Source organism: Meles meles, chromosome 11 (genome assembly GCF_922984935.1).
Source record: "Meles meles chromosome 11, mMelMel3.1 paternal haplotype, whole genome shotgun sequence".
NCBI lineage: Eukaryota > Metazoa > Chordata > Mammalia > Carnivora > Mustelidae > Meles > Meles meles.
The window spans coordinates 50583211-50604045 of NC_060076.1; the positions used below are offsets into that span (position 1 = coordinate 50583211).

The following is a 20835-nucleotide window of genomic DNA, read 5'->3' on the forward strand; positions in this document are numbered from 1 at the left end:
GTATAATATTAATGTATCTTATAGTATGTAACGTATTTAAGGAAACTTGTGCCTTTACATGCTAATATTATAGATAATTCAATTTATGAACTGAACAACCCCGTAAACCACATAAGGGGGCACACACTGTGTCTTCTAACCAAACAAAAATCTTAGGTGAACATGATGACTACTACACTATGGGGACTAACCAAATGTTAACGTACAACAATAACTAGAGTAACAATTATTTAATTTACTCACCAGCTTTATATGCTATTGCATTAGAAGCAGGCACAGACTTCTTATAACACAGAAATACACTGGAACCCCACTGTAAAATACAAATTATGTTTAAAAAAGACCAAAGACTGAAAATAAATTGATTTTTTAAAAGACTTTATTTGACAGAGAGAGAGAGATCACAAGTAGGCAGAGAGGCAGGCGGGGGGGGGGGGGAAGCAGGCTCCCTGCTGAGCAGAGAGCCTGATGTGGGGCTCGATCCCAGGACCCTGAGATCATTACCTGAGCCAAAGGCAGAGGCTTTAATCCACTGAGTCACCCAGGCACCCCTAAATTGATTTTTTTGAAAATCTTCTAAAGATTCTGATTATTCAGTGCAATCTATTTAAAACATGTTTATCAAACAGACTACGCCTGGGAGGCTTAGGGAGGCTTGGTTGGTTGAGTGCCTGACTCTTGGTTTCAGTTAAGGTTGTGATCTTGGGGTCCTGGGATCAAGCCCCATGTTGGGCCCCATGCTCAGCAGGGAGTGTGATTGAGATTCTCTCTCCCTCTCCTTCTGCCCCTCCCCCTGACCCGTGAATGCTTGTGCATTATCTCTCTTTAAAATGAATGAATAAGGGGCGCCTGGGTGGCTCAGTTGGTTAAGCAACTGGCTTCAGCTCAGGTCATGATCCTGCAGTCCTGGGATGGAGTCCCACATCGGGCTCCCTGCTCAGCAGGAGGTCTGTTTCTCCCGATGACCTCTCCTCTCATGCTGTCTCTCTTTCATTGTCTCTCTCTACCTCTCAAATAAATAAATAAAATATTTTAAAAAAAAGAATAAATCTTTTTTCTTTTAAAGACTACAGACTACAAAATACAGCAAAACATGAAATTCAGAATATTAAAAGGAGTAAAAAAAAAAACTGCTGCAAAATTAAACTGACATAAAACAGTTTCAAAAAGTTTAGAATGCTGTAATAAGACACTGTGAAAGAAACGGCACAAAGCTGAGTGGGCCCTGGAGCCCAGACTAGTATTTTGAAGGTAACTGAGGTACTATGAAGTCATTACCTCCAAAAGTAAACTCCAATACCCAGGATACATTAGTCAGTCATCTTTGCCTGTATCTCACTAAAGCTAATAATGGTTTCATCTGAAGATATTTTTCAGAATAAATCTGACCCAACTGTAAACCTCAGTCTCATAAAATTATAAATCAAAGGTGTATGTTCCATGTTCTTGTTCGTTAGAGCCCTTGAAAAATAAGTATGTAGAGAGTGTGGGGCCTAGCATGCTTGGTAGAGCATGTTACTCTTGATCTTGGGATTGTGAGTTCAAAACCCCATGTTGCATGTGGAGCCCACATAGATAGAACTATAAAACTTAGGAAAGCAAGAGTGTAAAACTACAACAATGAAAATAAATAAATAAATAAAAGGGAAGTTCCCTATCCAGTCTCCCTGTGGTTGTCCGTGAAGACACCAGTGAAATGCAAAAGGTAATAAAACATCTGTATTGATATAACACAGCAATATTAGCACATACCAAAAAAAATTTTTGAATCCCTGATTTTAAGTATTTATTTTCTCAATGAAATTATTCTAAAAATCAGATACCTAAGGATTTTTAAAACTATTATGAATCATAAAAGTTACAGTTCTAAAAATAATAAAAACCACAAAAAATATAAGCAGAGTAAATTCTACACCCAATAATAAGCAGGAGTACAAAAATTATCCTTTTTTCCGGGGGTAGGAGCCAGTTCATATAAAACTGAAAATGAAACAACTGTATTCTTACCATTCCACAATTTAAGTTTTTGTCAACTTTGCAGAAAGTATGAGGAGGGGTTTCTCCTTTACTGGTTATAATAACACAGATATCAGTTACAGCCAAGGAATTCTGGGGTCGAATTAAAGGAGCCCTTCGATAAGTGATAAAGATTCTTTGTGAAGTAGTTGAACTATTGTTGACATTGGCACAGCGACCATAGGGTGTGGCTTGGATCACTTCACATCCTGGAATAAGCCTTTCTTTCCCTTCATATAAAACTCTGCAAGGCAGGGAGGGGAAAAATAAATAAATACAAGTTAAAAGCTGGTTTTCAACAAACAAAAAAATGTGGGAGCAGTTCTTCTACTGTTTCTCAAATCTTATTTATGAACCAAAAGTAAGATTACTATTTTGGGAATTATAGATCTCTTTACTATTTTTCAAGAGCTAGAATGTAATTTTAAGAGTAAATAAGATAAACAACCTGATTTTTTTTTACCGCTTTTTACAAAAAACATACGAAAGCACACAATAAGCATCGTCAGGTTGATTCCTAGATCAAGCATTCAGACGTTTTCACAAAATTTTCCTTCATAATTCCTGTCAAAACTTCACCTTTAAAAATCCTGACTGAAAATAAATAAATAAATATAAAAATTATTTGACTGAAACTATAAAACATGGTTTAAAGAAATTAGAGATGAGCTAATAAATAAAAAGGCATCCCATGGTCATGGATAAAAACACCTAATATTTGGTAAGATGTCAATATTTCCTGAAGAGATCTACAGAGTCAACAAAATGCCTATCTAAATTCTAGCTGCTTTCTTGTGTAGAAATTGGTAACATGAGCCCAAAGCTCATACCCAGATGCAAGGGACTCAGATTGCCTAACCTGGAAAAACAAGAACACAGTTGGAGGATTCACACTCCCTCCATTTCAAACTTACTACAAATCTAGTCATCAGCACCATGTGTTACTGTCACAAGAATAAACATTTAGATCAATGAAATGTCATGGGCAGTCAATTGATTTTAACAAGACTGCCAAGAAAATTCAATAGGAAAAAAAAGTCTTTTCAACAAATGGTGCTGGGACAACTGCATATCAAATGCAAGAGAAAGAGGTACCTGGAGGACTCAGTGGGTTAAGCCTCTGCCTTGGGCTCAGGTCATGATCTCAGGGTCCTGGGATCCAACCCCACATTGGGCTCCCTGCTCAGCGAGGAGCCTGCTTCCCCCTCTCTCTCTGCCTTCCTCTCTGCCAACTTGTGATCTCTCTGTCAGTTAAATAAATAAAATCTTAAAAAATCAAAAAGAATGCAAGAGAAAAAGAAGTTGAGTCCCTTCCTTACACTACATACCAGATACAGATCAAACACTTAAATGTAAGAGATAGAACTATAAAACTTAGGAAAAAAACAGGAATAAAAATTTGTGACCTTGGGTTTGACAAAGCCTTATACAGGATACCAAAGCACAAGTGACAAAAAAAAAAAATTTAAAAACTGGATTCACCAAAATAAAAAACAAGTGATGCCAACAAGAAAGTGGAAAGACAACCCATAAAATGCAAGAAAATATTTGCAAATCATGTATCTAATTAGAATATCCTTTCCAGGGGCGCCTGGGTGGCTCAGTGTTTAAGCCTCTGCTTTCAGCTCAGGTCATGATCCCCAGAGTCCTGGGATCGAGTCCCACATCGGGCTCTCTGCTCAGCGGGGAGCCTGCTTCTCCCCCCTCCCTCTCTCTCTGCCTGCCTCTCTGCCTAGCTGTGATCTCTGTCTCTCAAATAAATAAATAAATAAAAATCTTAAAAAAAAAAAAAGAATATCCTTTCCAGAATATATAAAGAACTCTTACAAATAAATATAAAAAGATAAATAGCAATTTAAAAATGGATACAGGCCTGACAAAGAATATATGGGAACTGCCTGTACTATCCTTAAAAACTCTTCTGTAAAACTAAAATTATTAAAATAAGACATTTTCTTTTTTTTTTTTTAAGTGGGCAAAAAATCTAAATAGGCATTTCTCCATAGAAGATATGGCCAAAAGCAGATGAAAAGAGACTCAACATCCTGGCCATTAGGGGACTGAAAATCAAAACCACAATAAGATATGTACCACTTTACGTACACTGGGAAGGCTATAATCAAAAGACGTAATTACAAGTGCTGGTAAGGTGAGAGTATAGAGAAACTGGAATCTCTATATAATGCTGATGGGAAGCAACACTGCTTTGGAAAACAGTCCAGTGGTTCCTCAAAGGGTTAACCATGGAGTTTTTGTGTAACTCAGCAATTCTACTTCTAGATATATACCCAAGAGAAATAAAAACATCCATCTGCACAAATACTGGTATGCAAATACACATTTAACTGCATTATTCATAACAGCCAAAAAGCAGAAACAATCTGTCCACCAACTACTGGAAAGATACATAAAATTCGCCATACACATATAACAGAATATTGTCCAGCAATAAAAAGCAGTAAAGTACAGGTGTGCCTGCCTGGTTCAGTCAGAAAAGCATTCGATTCTTGATCTCAGGATCACGAGATTGGAGTTCCACAATGGGTGCAGAGATTACTTAAATAAATAAACTTAAAAAAAAAAGGGGGGGGGTGCCTGGGTGGCTCAGTGGGTTAAAGCCTCTGCCTTCGGCTCAGGTCATGATCCCAGGGTCCTGGGATCTGAGCCCAGCATCGGGCTCTCCGCTCAGCAGGGAGCCTGCTTCCTCCTCTCTCTCTGCCTGCCTCTCTGCCTACTTGAGATCTCTGTCTGTCAAATAAATAAAATCTTTAAAAAAAAAAAAAAAAGGGCAATGAGGTACTAATACGAGGTACAACATCGATGTCTTGTAGCTATGTTAACTGAAAGAACCTACACAAAAAAGACCACAAGTAGTACGATTCCATTTACATGAAATGCCCTGAATAGGCACATCTGTGGAGACAGCAAGCAGATCAGTAGTTGCCTAGGGTTAGAGGGTGGAAAGGGACGTCAGAGAATGGATGCTGATGAATACAGGGTCTCCTTTTAGGGAGATGAAAATGTTCTAAAATTAGCTGTAATAGCTGCACAAATCTGTGATTATACTAAAGACCAATAAATTGTATACTTGAAAGGGGTGAATTGTGTGATATCTGAATTCTATCTCAATAAAACTGATAAAACTCAACTAAATATTAAAATACAGTATAAAGGCTAGTACTGGCAAATGAGTCAATAGAAAGAACAATGAACACAAAAGAAATACCAGAAATGGATAAAGGTGACATCTCAATATACTGTGAGAAATATGGGCTTTTAACAGTAATAAGCAGTGCTTGAATAACTGAACTGCCATTTGGGAAAAAAATAAAATTGTGTATCTGAACTTCATATCATATACCAGAAAAAGCTCCAGTAGATCACAGATATAAACATCAAGAATGGAAATGTCAGTGGGTTAAGCTGCTGCCTTCCACTCAGGTCATGATCCCAGGGTCCTGGGGCTCCTTGCTCAGTGGGGAGCCTGCTTCTCCCTCTGCCTGCTCTGCCTGCCCTGCCTGCTGCTCCCCCTGCTTGTGCTCTCTCTGACAAATAAATAAATACATAAAATCTTTAAAAAAAGATAAATGTCAAGAATGAAAACATACTAGTACTAAAAGAAAACTTAGCACTGGGAAAAATATAACTATGACTCAAAATCCAGAAGCAATAAAATAAACTTCTGGGGTGCCTGGGTGGCTCAGTGGGTTAAAGCCTCTGCCTTCGGCTCAGGTCATGATCTCAGGGTCCTGGGTTTGAGGCCCATATCAGGCTCCCTGCTCAGCGGGGAGCCTCATTCCCCCTTCCTCTCTGCCTACATATGATCTCTCTCTCTCTCTCTCTCTCTCTCTGTCAAATAAATAAATAAATAATCTAAAAGAAAAGAAAGGAAAAGAAACTTCAGGAAAGGAAAGTAAACGCTACATGAAAAAATGTAAGTGAAAAGACGTATCACAAACCTGAAGAAAACATCTGCAAACTTATTTCACAAAAAGTTCATCTTCCTAATACTTAAAAATGTACTGTAAAAACAAACAAACAAACCAAGGCCAAAACCTGCTTTTATTTTTTTTATTATATTTTAAGATTTCATTTATTTGTCAGGTAGAGAAAGAGAGAGCATAAGCACAAGCAGAGGGAGCGGCAGGCAGAGGAAAAGCAGGGATCCCGATGTAGGCCTCAATCCGAGGACCCTGGGATCACAACCTGAGCCAAAGGCAGACACTCAACCAACTGAGCCACCAGGCATCCCAAAAACCCGTTGTTAAAAAGACATAAACAAAGTCAGTGCCAAAAGACATTAACAATTCACAAAAGAAAAAATGAAAAATGGTCCTTAAACAAATAAAAAATAGTTAATCTCATTAAAATTACTCTGACACAAAATAGATGATCAAATTTTTAAATTTTTGTCAGTATCAAACTTTTTAATTTTTGTCAGCCTCTCAACTGTGAGACTGACAAAAATTCAAAAATCTGATCACCTATTTTGTGGTTAGGACTGGAGGGAAAGAAGCACATATATCTATATTGATGGTCGCATGACACAATGGAGAGAAATGTGGTAAGATTTAAGAGAATTATGCATGCATTTATCTTTTATCCCAGCAAAGCCCTTCCAGGACAACCTGAAAATACACTTCTACAAATATGTAATAACACATACACAGTTATTCACCAAAGCATTCTTGTCATAGCACAAGACTGGACAGAACCCCAGGGTCCATCAACAGAGGTTTGGATGAATAAAGTACATACATCCACACAAATAGGTACTACAGAGTTATAGAAAAATGAGAGAGACCTCCACATTCAAAAACAGAGTGATTCCGAGGCTATACTGTTGGGTGACAAAAGCAAAGTGCAAAATAGTGTGTACAGTATTTATGGTTTGTTTAAGAGGAAGAAATAAAAATACACTTATGTGTTTATTTTTGTAAAAACACAGTGAAAGGATAAATCAAAAACTGCATTAACAGGGGAGAAGAGGGCAGAAAGTATAGAGAAAAAAGTAAAGGAAACAAAGACTGAAGCAATACTTCTCTAAATATATCTTTTTACATGTTTTGAACTGTGACAATATTTTCCATATTAACAGAAAAAAAATTTTTTTTCTAAGATTTTATTTATTTATTTGACAGAGAGAGACCACAAGTAGACAGAGAGGCAGGCAGAGAGAGAGAGAAGGAAGCAGGCTCGCCACCGAGCAGAGAGCCCCATGCAGGACTCGATCCCAGGACCCTGAGATCATGACCTGAGCCAAAGGCAGAGGCTTTAACCCACTGAGCCACCCAGGTGCCCCTAACAGAAAATATTTTTAAACAAGTTTAACACAAATAGAAACAGATGAACCTAACTGCATACTGTGTAACAAATGGATAACATAACCACACAGAAACACTGCTTCAGTTTTTTTTTTTTAAGATTTTATTTATTTATTTGACAGAGAGAGAGAGATCACAAGTAGGCAGAGAGGCAGGCAGAGAGGGAGGGGGAAGCAGGCTCCCCGCTGAGCGGGATCTCACCCTGAGATCATGACCTGAGCGGAAGGCAGTGGCTTAATCCACTGAGCCACCCAGGCGCCCCGCTTCATACAGTTTTTTAACACAGTAAGTACTCTGTAAATGCTTGCTAGGTCTTATTCCAAGGACAAGGAGCTCATATATATATGAACGTATGTATATGTGTGTGTGTATGTATGTATATACATATAACATGTCATATGTATATATATGACACCTCAGTAACAATGAACACACACAAATCCAGATTTTGTTTGGCAAAGCAGTCAGCTGGAAAGGGCTCGTACTGGTCAAACTTGGGACCATAGGAGCAAATAGACTAAGGATTATAATAGGTTTTTATCACACAGAATAAATTAAAATCCAGTTTCTTAGTTATTCTCAAAACAATAAAAAAAGAGAGAGAGAGAATAGAAAGATCTTCATTCAAGCTCTCTGAGAAAACTGCCAGTTAAAAATTTTATTTTTTAAATGACAGAATTAGAAAGTCTCACTTTACATCCCCTGCCATATAAGATCTAATTCAGGCAACGATCAAAGGATCCTAAAAAATGAGAAGTGAAATGGAACTAGGGAACCAGGTATTTAAACAAGGCCCAAAACTCCACAAATTACTTAAATAACAATGAAAATAACAAAAGATGTCTGGCAATTCCATCTTAACTAAGTGACTGAACTGAACATCACTAATTATGGGACAATCTGTCACTACATCCCTTCCTAATGCTAGCCCTACCTGTAAGTATTCTTGCTAAAAATATTCATAAATTTAATTCAGACTTTAAAACTAACATCCAGTAAACTGACAATAAGATACTAAGTTAAACTACATAATGAGGAAATAATCAGATAAATCTAGAGTGGGGGACATTTTATAAGACAACTGGCAAGACTCTGCAAAATGTCAATAAATAATAGAAAAATTATGCAGAGAGTCTGCTTCTCCCTCTCCCTCTGCCCCTACTCCTTCTGCTCACATGTGGGAGTGCATTATTTTCTCTCTCTCTCGTGCACACGTGCACTCTCACTCTCTCAAATAAATAAAAATATATTTTTTTATATCAATGAATCTGATAAATGGGGGAAAATAAAAAAAGTATACAGTAATTTGTGATTCTTTATCTTAATAAACATATCTGACACATAAGATAATAATATTGTATTATTTAAGGATTTTATTTATTTATTTGACAAGAGGCAGAGAGGTAGTCAGAGAGAGAGGGGGAAGCAGGCTCCCCACTAAGCAGAGAGCCTGACGTGGGGCTCGATCCCAGGACCCCAAGATCATGACCTGAGCCAAAGGCAGAGGCCCAACCCACTGAGCCACCCAGGTGCCCCTATACTGTACTATTTAAATCATACTACATAGAGTATTAGATGTTATGGAGGAATATCAGGTCTTTATACTTTAAACTTAAATAACATTTTTCTTTAAAAAAAACCCTGATGAATATCTCCTCACTCACATGCTTAGATGGGGGGAAGGGGGGTGGACAGGTCAAAATATTGCACAATTATTTGATCTGGAAAGAAAAATTTACCAGCATGATTAACTAAAAGATAACCTACACCCTGGGAAACCTGGATCTGTAAACTTGGGGAACTACAAGATGTATATGTAAGAGTGACCTGCAATCTGAAAGTATCTAAGTATAATTATCTAAGTCATCATTTCAAGTTGTGCCCCTGAACCACAAGCAACAACAATCTTTGAACGCTACACATCCTTTCAATCATGACTGCATCGTGGGGGGGGCGGGGGATGAGGAGGAGGATATGAAAAGATGTCCTTTAGAGACAGTTAACAGTCAACATTGGAGCCTGAAACACAAGTTATATCCCTGGCTTGATTTCCACCAACTGACACTGATATTACCAAAACTTTACACTATACCCATCCTTCTATGGATATTATCTATCTTCTTAAGAAACTCATGGAAAAAATGAAAAGAACTATCATAAAACCATTACATGTCCTGAATTACCAATTTTTTTTTAAAGATTTTATTTATTTACTTGACAGACGGAGATCACAAGTAGGCAGAGAGGCAGACAGAGAGAGACGGTGGGGGGGGGGGGGAGCAGGCTCCCTGCTGAGCAGAAAGCCTGATTCGGGGCTCGATCCCAGGACCCTGGACCATGCCCTGAGCCGAAGGCAGAGGCTTTAACCCACTGAACCACCCAGGTGCCCCTGAATTACCAATTTTAACCTCCCTGCCCCTTCTTTAAGGCTAATGCAGTCACTGATGCTGCTGACATTACCCCTTCAATCTGTTTCATCATTTTATTCTATCAAATATCTCCTTATTCTTTTATTTTCACCCTTTCCTTCCCATTGGTTTATCTCCTTCAAATAAAGATGTTCAAGGTTATCCTCTGGAAGAAAGTTAAAAAACAGCCCATGATTCCATATTGCCTTACCCCCCAGATATCCTCAACAGTTGCTTCTGGGGATTTTGTCAAAATACAGATTCTGATTCAGGAGGTTTGGGGCAGTGCCTGAGACTCTATAAAGTTCTAACATGTTCCCAGGCCTTATAGATGACACTGGTTCAACGACCACATTTTGAATAGTAAGGCCCATACCTATCTTCTCTCTCTCTTAAAGTCAAGCTTTCAAAAAGCTGTATTAATCCAATTCCAATCATTTCTCAACCCTTTCTAACTTGGCTCCTGTTCCCAGGGATCCTATAAAGCTATACGACCACGATCCTAACTGTATTGACTTGAAGAACCAAAGAGCTAAACAAGGTGGCCGATACTAAAAGAGTCAGACAGATGCTGCATAAATGTCAGGTAAGAGAACGACAAATCATCCTTTGACTTCAGAAATCTGAATGTAATGAGGACCTAGGACCACTTCCCCAGAGCTCAACTGCAAAAGTAGAAGAGATGACAAAGACAACAAGTGGTGGTCAAATGAACAGCTCATTACCTTTCTCAATATCTGAACAACTATTATCGGAAACACCATGGGGCGCCTGGGTGGCTCACTGGGTTAAGCTTCTGCCTTTCCATCAGGTCATGATCTCAGGGTCCTGCGACTGAGCCCCACTTCGGGCTCTCTGCTCAGCGGGGAGCCTCCTCCCCCCCCCCCCCGCCTCCCTCTCTGCCTACTTGTGATCTCTCTCACCGTCAAATAAATAAATAAATCTTTAAAAAAAGAGAAGAAAAGACAGACCAGCAACCATTAAAAAAAAAAACAAACCCAAAAACTTCATGAGACAATCAGGAAAATTTGGATATATGATGATACTAAGTAATCAATCATTTCTACAATGTGGTATTGTGATGACATTAAGAGATTTGACATAAGAAAATCAATGTAATACATCACATTAATAGAAAGGAAATGCCTGCATGATCTCAATTAACAAAGAAAGCATCTGAAAAATATCCAACACAATTTCATGACAAAATCATAAAATCAGAAACAGGAGGGACCTTTCTTAATATGATAAATGGCATTTATGAAAAACCTACAGCTAACATCATATTCAAGGGTGAAAGACTGAAAGCTTTCCACCTAAGATCAGGAATGAGCCAAGAATGTCTGTTTTCGCTACCGCTATTCAACACTGTACGTTAAGTTCTAGATGGAGCAGTAAGACAAAGGAGCAAATACAACAAACTGCAAAGGAAGGAGTAAAACTAGCTATATTTGCAGACAACATGATCCTATATATTTAAAAAAAAAATCCCTGAATATCCAAAAGAAAGCTATTAGAGCTAACAAATTCAGCAAACTTGCACGATATAAGATTAACACATGAAATTAAAATTCAGCTGTGTTTGTATACAACAGCAATGAACAATCTAAAAAGGAATCAAGAAAACAATCCCATTTTTAATAGAATCCAAAAGAGTAAGATACGTAGGAATAAAACAAATTAAGAAGGGGAAAGACTTGTACACTAAAAACTACAAAACACTGCTGAAAGATACTAAAGATCTAAATAAAGGGAAAGATAACTCACATTCATAAGTTAGAAGATTTAATTGGTATAAAGACGGCAGTATTCCGTAATTTGATCTATAGATTAAATGCAATCCCCACCAAAATTCCAACTTCGTGTTTTACATAAATGGACAAGCTGATCCCAAATACTTCCTAAGATGCTCTCAAATACCTATATGTTTTTTATTATAATAATCAGAACAGCTTAATACATGACATGTATATCTATTAAAGTAGTAATTACAGGTATTCTAAAAGCATCTCATTTACAAAAGAGGGTCAATGTAGACATTTTTGGGAAAAGGGCTTTCACAAAGAATGTACTTCTCTGGCTGTGGACTAGATACTAAATACCTTATAACAACTACACTCATTCTAAATTGTAAATACCTCCTCCCTCTGGGACTAAAATCCACACAGAACAGTTTTTTGTTTGTTTTTTTAAACAGGAATGTTCCTTTGTTAAAGGAGTTCAGGGCTTCACAAAACCTCATCACATATCCTAAGTAGCTCCTTAAAAACATAGTCTTTTATTATAGCTTCTTGCTCTTTTATTTTTAATTACTAGGCTTATCTGAAAAGTACAAGAGAAATGGAATCATATTTCAGGTTCCACTGCCTTCATTTCAATCATCTGAAAGGAAATGATCTAATGATTCAAGTACAATGCAGAGAAATTCAGTAAGGATGGATAAAGATATGTAATATCTTACTACACTCAATCCTGAAGTAACAAGTAACAGAACTATCAAGAATTTAAAATTTCTATTTCCATGCACTTTAAATAAATGTTATTTCCTTCACTACAGCAAAAGAAAGTAAGTCACCATACCCAATGTCGGTAAGGGGTGGTTTATCTCTTGCTCTCTTGTAACAGAGGAAAAGTTCTGGGCTTTTCAGACTTCCATAGTTCAAATTTGCTTGGAGAGCTGATGGAGTGGCTTCAACACAGGTGTAACCTTCAGGTACTATTTCCCCAGCAGATCTGTTAATAACTGCAATGTCTGTAATGGGAGCTTTAGGCCCAGTTGACTTAGTATCTAAACGATTTAGTTCTTGATCTAAAAGAGTAGATGTGTCAGTGAGACCTGCCACAACAAAGTAGTCAGTCACTCTTGGCCCTTTATCTTCTATCATGGTTGCTACTGTATTTCCTAGAAGAGGAAAAAAAAAAAAAAAGACATCCATTAAATTAAGACACTTCATATTGACTTCCTAAAGTCAAATACTCCTGAGTTAACAGTGATCACCCAGCACACTCCCAGCTGGATTCATAATCCAACTGTTGTCCTTCCAGAGAAGCAGCCTGTTTCAGTATGATCTTGTCAGCTTTTACCTGCTATAAAGTACAAGTTTACAGAATTAACTCATTTGTAAGGCAACTATGATCCTCTCATGTGCCAAGGCCCTGTGAAGAATAATGAAACTGTCAGAATAATCAAACGGGTTATGGTGCTTCAGCAAATGCACTTAACAAAATTCAGACCATTTAAAGAAAATCATTCTCTTCTGGTTACCAAATTCCTAAGGCTAAGCTTCACATTTAAGCAAGAATTGAGTTCATCATAAATTAAGTCAAGGTCTAAGCCAAGAAAAAAAAAATAATAAAGGTAATAGTAATAAATATGATCAAAGTGGTCTCCTAATCTAGTTAGGAGTCTGTTCCTTATGGAAAAGGAACTTCATGAGAACACCATGTAAACTAAGTAAGTTCAGGAGTCATTATGTATTTCCTATGTAAATACCAGATAAGGCATAAAATACTATAACCAAAGAAGACAAAATTATATATAAAACACATATTAAGAGACTTAGGTAATACATGGTAGAAACCCAGAGCTTATGAACATTGAGTCAAGATTTCTATTATCTCTAAACCTGGCACCTCTAAAAATAAAATTAGGCTTCTAAGGTTTTAAATATTTTCACAGATTTCATGTGCTTTTTAAAATCAAATTTATTTGGGGCCTGGGTGGCTCAGCGGGTTAAGCCTCTGCCTTCAGCTCAGGTCACAGGTCATGATCTCAGAGTCCTGGGATTGAGCCCTTCATGGGGCTCTCTGCTCAGCGGGGAACATGCTCTGCCCACTCCCCCACCCCCGCCTTCTTGTGATCTCTGTCTGTCAAATAAACCAACAAAATCTTCCAAAAAATTAAAAATTAAAATGTCAAGTACAACTTACATACAATAAAATGTACATATTTAGAGTGTAAATTTTCATAAATATATATACCTGTGGAATCATTACCACAATCAAGACAGTAAACATATCCATCCAAACCCCGAATTTTCATATACCCCCTCATATCTCTTCCTCCCCAGGCAATGAGTAATCTGCTTTGTCACTATAGGTTTTAGAACTGATATATATGGAATCATATAGTATGCATTCTTTTTTTTTTTTTAAGATTTTATTTATTTATTTGACAGAGATCACAAGTAGGCAAAGAGGCAGACAGAGAGAGAAAGGGAAGCAGGCTCCCTGCTGAGCAGAGAACCCGACTCAGGGCTCGATCCCAGGACTCTGGGATCACGACCTGAGCTGAAGGCAGAAGCCCTTAACCCACTGAGCCTCCTAGGCGCAGCCTATAGCATGCATTCTTTTTGTCTACCTTTCTTTGTAACTATTTTGAGATTCATTCATGCTATTGTTTATAACAACAGTTCTTTCCTTTTTATATTTTTAAAATATTTTTTAAGTAATTTCTATACCCAACTCACAACCTGGAGATGAAGATTTATCTGCCCCTACTGACTGAGCCAGCCAGGAGCCCCTCATTCCTTTTTATTGCAAAGCATTACTCCACCGCTGAGTACACCACAAACAATATGTTTACCTACTGACCTTACTAAGACATTTGGGTTATTTTCAGTTTGGAGTTACTATAAATAATGCTGTCATAAACACCCATGTATCAGCCTTACAGACATAAGCTTTCATTCACCTTAGATCATTCTTAAGATGAAAGGATTGCATCACCTGTTAGGTATACATAGTTCTAAAAAACTGCCAAACACCTTCCTAGAGTGAGTAGACCATTTCATATTCCTACTATCAGTATGTGAGACTTCCAGTTGTCCCACATCCTCCCTAAAGCTCCATACAGTTAGTCTTTTAAATGTAGGTAACTCTAATATGCCTAAAGTGACACTTACTATCATTTTTTTTTTTTAAAGATTTTATTTATTTATTCGACAGATAGAGATCACAAGTAGGGAGAGAGGCAGGCAGAGAGAGAGAGAGAGAGGAGGAAGCAGGCTCCCTGCCAAGCAGAGAGCCCGATGCGGGACTCGATCCCAGGACCCTGAGATCATGACCTGAGCTGAAGGCAGCAGCTTAAACCACTGAGCCACCCAGGCGTCCCAACTATCATTTTAATTAGCATTTTTTTTTAAAGATTTTATTTATTTATTTGACAGACAGAGACCACAAGTATGCAGAGAGGCAGACAGAGGCAGGCGGGGGAGGGGGGGAAGCAGGCTCCCTGCCGAGCAGAAAGCCCGATGCGGGGCTCGATCCCAGGACCCTGAGATCATGACCTGAGCCGAAGGCAGAGGCTTAACCCGCTGAGCCACCCAGGCGCCCCTAATTAGCATTTTTTTTAAAGTAGGTTCCACAATACGAAGCGCAACTCAGGGCTTGAATTCACAACCCTGAGATAAAGAGTCAGATGCTTATCTGACTGAGCTACCAGGTACCCAGTGATCTTCATGTTTCTAATGACTAGTGATGTTAACCCCATTTTCATGTGCTTATTTTCCATCCATGAATTTCCTTCAGTGAAGCTTCTGTTCAAATCATTGCCTATTTTCTACTTGGTATGTTTGTTTACTCATTCTTTAGTTGTTTTTTGTTTGTTTTTAAGATTTTATTTATTTATTTGAGAGAGAGAGAAAAGGAGAAAGCTTGTGTGCTAGCAGGGGAAGGGGTCGAGGGGAAAAGGCAAAGGGAAGGGAGAGGGACAAGGAGACTCCCTGTGGATAGCGGAGCCCCACGTGGGGCTCAATCTCACAACCCTGAGATCACCGTCTAAGTTGAACCCAGAGTCTGATGGTCAACCAACTGAGCCACACCCAGGCACCCCCATTCTTGAGTTTTTTAAGTTTTTTAATTTTTTTTTAAGGTTTACTCATTTATTTATTTGACAGAGAAAGAAACAGACAGAGAGAGAACACAAGCAGGCGTGGAGGTGAGGTGGCAGCAGAGGGAGAGAGGAAAGTAGGCTCTCTGCTGAGCAGGGAGCCTGGTGCAGGACTCTATCCCCCAATCTCATGATCATAACCTGAGCCAAAGATAGGCGCTTAACCAACTGAGCTAACTTCAGGCGCCCCTGAAGTTCCTTATATATTCTATAGAAAAATCATTTATCAGGCATATACTTAGCAAGTATTTTCTCCCAATCTTTGACTTGTCTTTTTACTCTAACAGTAGTACCTTTTGAAAGGCAAGTTTTTATTTTATTTACTTTATTTTATTTTTATTTATTTTATTTTATTTTTATTTTTGAAGTTCAGTTCACCAACCTGTTCTTTTATTTTTTTTAAGATTTTATTTATTTATTTGACAGATCGCAAGTAGGCAGAGAGAAAGAGAGAGGAGGAAGCAGGCTCCCTGCTGAGCAGAGCCCCTGGGATCATGACCTGAGCCGAAGGCAGAGGCTTTAACCCATTGAGCCACCTAGGCGCCCCTTACCAACCTGTTCTTTTATGGGGCATGCTTGTGGTATCATATTTAAGAAATCACTATCTAATCTAAGGTCACAAAGGTTTTCTCCAATGTTTTCCTCTGGAAGTTTTATAATTTCAAGTTTTACACTTAGGTCTATGATCCATTTTGAGTTAGTTTTGTATATAGTGAGGTCTGAATAAAGATCCACTTTTTACATATAGATACCCTATTTTTCCAGCACCGCTGGTTGAAAAAGCGAACTTTTCCCCACTGTTCTGCCTTTGTACCTTTAGTCAAAAACCAACTGCCCAACATGTTTATATTCATTTCTGAATTCTTTATTTCCACTGATCTATTTGTCTATTAATGTCAGTACCAAATGATTTTGATACTGTAGCTTTATAATAAATCTTGAAATCAGGAAGTGTTAGTCTTCAACTCTGTCCTTGTTAAAAATTGTTTTGATTATTCTGTTTTAGGTCCTTTACATTTCAATAAGCATTTCAGAATCAGCCTGTTCATTTCTACCAATACCCCCCCCCCCCAAAAAAGCCTACTAAGATTTTAACTAGTATTGTGTTGAAACCGTAGGTCAACTTAAGGAAGACTGCCACTAATGAGTCTTCAAATCCACAAACAAGGTTCATCTCTACATTTATTGAGATTTGTAAAACTTTCTCTCATTAATGTTTTGTAGTTTATAGCTTATGTCCTTCACATCTTATCAGATTTTACTTAAGTACATAATAATTAATGCTATTATAAATGATGCTGTTTCCTTTTTAGCTCAATTTCCAATTATTCTTTACTACTACACAGAGATACACTTAATTTTATATCTTGACCTTATACAGTGCAATCTTCATACAGTTACAAGTTGCAGAATTTTGTAGGTACCATCACAGTTTCTACGTAGATAATAATGTATCTATGAATAAAGACAATTTTACTTCTTTCTTTCCAATACAGATACCTTTTATTTCTTTTTCTTATCTTACTGTACTAGGTAGAACATTCAGTACAGTGTTCAGAAGAAATGCTGACCAAAGATGTACAAATGACCATAAGCACATGAAAAGGTGCTCAACAGCAGCGTTATTCACAGTAACCAAACAGTAAAAACAACCCAAATATCCATCCAAAATATAAATAAATAAATTTAATATATCTATATAACAGTATTATTCAGTCATAAAAAGGAATTGAATTTTGATAAATGCTATAACATGGATGAACTCTGAAAACTTTATGCTAAGTGAAATAACCCAGAAAGACACAGAAGAACAAATATTATACGGTTCCTATATGAGATACACTGAATAAATACAGAGAACATAGAGGTTACCAGGGGCTGGAAGGGGACAGATTGGAGAGTTACTGTTTAGTGGGTACAGAGTTTATGTTGGGGATGATGGAAAAGTTTTGAGCATAGCAGTGCCAATGGTATAAAACCCTGCCAATGTACTTAACACCACTGAAGTGTGTATTTACAAATGATAAATGTTATATATATTTGCCACAATAAAAACAAGAGAATAGGGTGCCTGGGTGGCTCGGTTGGTTGGGCGACTGTTCGGCTCAGGTCATGATCCCGGACTTCAGGATTGAGTCCTGCATAGGGCTCCCAGCTCTTTGGGGGGTCTGCTTCTCCCTCTGACCTTCTCCTCTCTCATGCTCTCTCTCCTTCTCTCTTAAATAAATAAATAAAATCTTTAAAAAAAAAAAAAAAAAACAAGAGGGCGCCTGGATGGCTCAGTGGGTTAAGCCGCTGCCTTCGGCTCAGGTCATGATCTCGGGGTCCTGGGATTGAGCCCCATGTTGGGATCTCTGCTCAGCAGGGAGCCTGCCTCCCTCTCTCTCTCTCTCTGCCTGCCTCTCTGTCTACTTGTGATCTCTCTCTGTCAAATAAATAAATAAAATCTTTAAAAAAAAAAACAAGAGAATATATCAATAAGCATCTCTCCATATTCACCTTCTGGGCTTCAGTAAGTTACAGAGTAAACTCCCAGACCAGCTTTCTAGATCAGAGTATATAAACCCATCTATAACCATTATTACATGCTTCTGGTCTTTTGAAAAGAATATACCAATTTACCATGGCAACAGTAGTGTATCTATGATCCAATGGTGTTACAACTGTATTTATGTTTATTGTGTTAGAGTAAAATTGGTATAGAGAGGTTTTAATACACATTTCTTTGATTTAAAAGGAAAAAAAAGGAGAGGCACCTGGCTGGCTCAGTCAGTAGAACATGTGACTCTTGCTCTCCGATTTGTGAGTTCAAGCCCCACGCTGGGTGTAGACATTACTTAAATCAATACATTCTTTTTTTTAAAAAGGAGAGAAATGTTGAGAGTAAACATCTTCATTTTGTCCCTAATCTTAACAAGGAAATCATTCAGTCTTTTATCAGTAAATACCTGTTACTTGTAGGTTTGTTGTAAATGCTCTTTATCAAGTTAAGAAAATTCCTTTCTAATCCTGAGACTTCTATCAGGAGCAGACATTAGACTTTATCACAAACTTTTTTGCCATTTACTGACATGAAACTTTTCTCTTTGTTTAACACAGTGAATGACGATGATTAATTTTCAAGTTATTAATCAACACTGCATTCCTAAAATAAACCCCACTTGGTCGTGATCTATTATTCCCTTTTTTTAATATTTTATTTATCTGACAGAGAGAAATCATAACTAGGCAGAGAGGAAGGCAGAGAGAGAGGAGGAAGCAGGCTCCCTGCGGAGAAGAGAGCTGGACGTGGGGCTCGATCCCAGGACCCTGGGATCATGACCTGAGCCGAAGGCAGAGGCTTTAACCCACTGAGCCACCCAGGCAGGCACCCCTCTATTATTCCCTTTATATATTCTTAAATTCTATTTGCTAAAATTTTGCTTGAAATTTTATATATGTTAACGAGGGATACTGGTCTGTAGTTTTCTTTTCTTGTAATTACATCTTTATCCAGTTTTGGTACCAAGGTATTGATAGTCTCACAGAATGAGTTGGGAAGAATTCCCTCCTTTTCAAGTTTCTGGGATAGTTTGTATAGAACTGGTATTACTTCTTCCTTAAATGTTTGATAGTTCACCTGTGACCTCATCTGGGTCTGGAGTTTTTTTTGGAGGTAGGTTTTTATAACTATAAATTCAATTCCTTTAACTTATAGGCTATGCAGGTTACCTACTTCCTCTTGAATAAACTTTCATCATTTGTGTCTTAGTCCATTCAAACTACTATACCAGAATGCCATAGACTGAGTGGCTTATAAACAACAGAAATTTATTTCTCACAGTTCTTGAGACTGAAGTCCAAGATCAAGGCACTGGCAGCTTTACTGTCTAGTTCCTAGTTCCTAAAAGGCTGTCTTTCCACTGTAACTCACATGATGGAAAGGAGCGAGGGATCTCTCTGGGATCTCTTTTAAGAAAGGCATTAATTCCCCTCATGAGGGTTTTACCCTCAGGACCAAAATACCTACCAAAGCCCCACCTCCAAATACCATCACCCTGGGAATTCAGTTTCATCACGGAAGCGGGGGAGGAGACGGCTAATCTATAGCAGTGTCTTTCAAGAAATTTGTCCATTTCACCTAAACTGTCATATTTACTGACAAGTTATTCATAATATTTCCTCATTATACTTTTAATATCTGTATAATATGTAGTGATGTCACCTCTTTCATCCCCAATTTAGTAATTTGGATCTTCTTTTTCCTTAACCAGTGTGACTAGAAATTTCTCAGCTTTTTACCCATTTTATTTATTTATCTGAGAGACAGAGAAGAGAAAGAGAGAGAGAACATGAGCTGGGGGTGGGGGTGAAGAGCAGGAGAGGGAGAAGCAGACTCCCCACTGCGCAAAGAGCCCGATGAAGGGCTCAGGGCTTGATCCCAGGAACCCCCCCCACCCACCCACCAAAGGCAGATACTTAATCCACTGAACCACCCAGGCGTCCTGAAATTTATCAATTTTATTGATCTTCTCTAAGACAGCTTTTGGTTTCACTAATTTTTCTCTATTGCTTTTGTTTTATATTTCACTGATTTCTGTTTTGATCTTTATTCTTTCCTTCCCTCTGTTTATGCAAAGTTTAGTTCACTTTTTCTACTTTATTAAGGTGGAAGCTGGGGTCACTCGAGACCTCTCTTCTTCTCTATCATAGGTATTTAGTGTTATAAATCTCCCAGGTAATGTTTTAACATCCAAAAATGTGTGTATGTTTTCTTTTTATTCAGCTCAAAACACTTTTTAATTTCCCTTTCTTAAAGTATTTTCTTTGACCACTGGACTATTTAAAAGTATGTTTTTCAGTTTCCAAATTTTGTACTTTGGAGTTTTCTAAGAATCTTTGGTTATTAATTTCTAATTTAATTACACTGTGGTTAGAGAATAGACTAGTTTTATGGCTAGGAATTCGGCTTGTCTTGGTAAATACACCATGTGTACTTCACCACTTCAGCATGTGTATTCTGTTTTTGGACAGACGGCTCTACAAATGCCTATCAGGTAGGTTAACAGTGTTGTTCAAGTCTACTTTATCCTTGCTGATCTTCTGTCCCCTTGTTCCATTATTAAGAGAACAACATTAAAATCTCTGATTATAATTACAGATTTATTTCTCCTTTCAATTCTTTTAAGATTTTATTTATTTATTTGACAGAGAGAGA

At 37.8% G+C, this 20835-nt stretch overlaps 1 protein-coding gene across 3 annotated transcripts in view; it reads right to left on the reverse strand.

Annotated features, from left to right (window-relative positions):
- DENND4C (DENN domain containing 4C) overlaps positions 1-20835 on the reverse strand; it is a 144461-nt gene that overhangs the window by 91276 nt on the left and 32350 nt on the right. For all 3 annotated transcript variants that reach the window (XM_046023804.1, XM_046023805.1, XM_046023803.1), the window contains exons 2-4: positions 12329-12650; positions 2008-2260; positions 244-313 (exon numbers count right to left, since the gene is read on the reverse strand). In XM_046023804.1, coding sequence (XP_045879760.1) covers positions 244-313; positions 2008-2260; positions 12329-12633 — 628 coding nt within the window. In that variant the 5' untranslated portion in view covers positions 12634-12650. The remainder of the gene's footprint in view (positions 1-243; positions 314-2007; positions 2261-12328; positions 12651-20835) is intronic.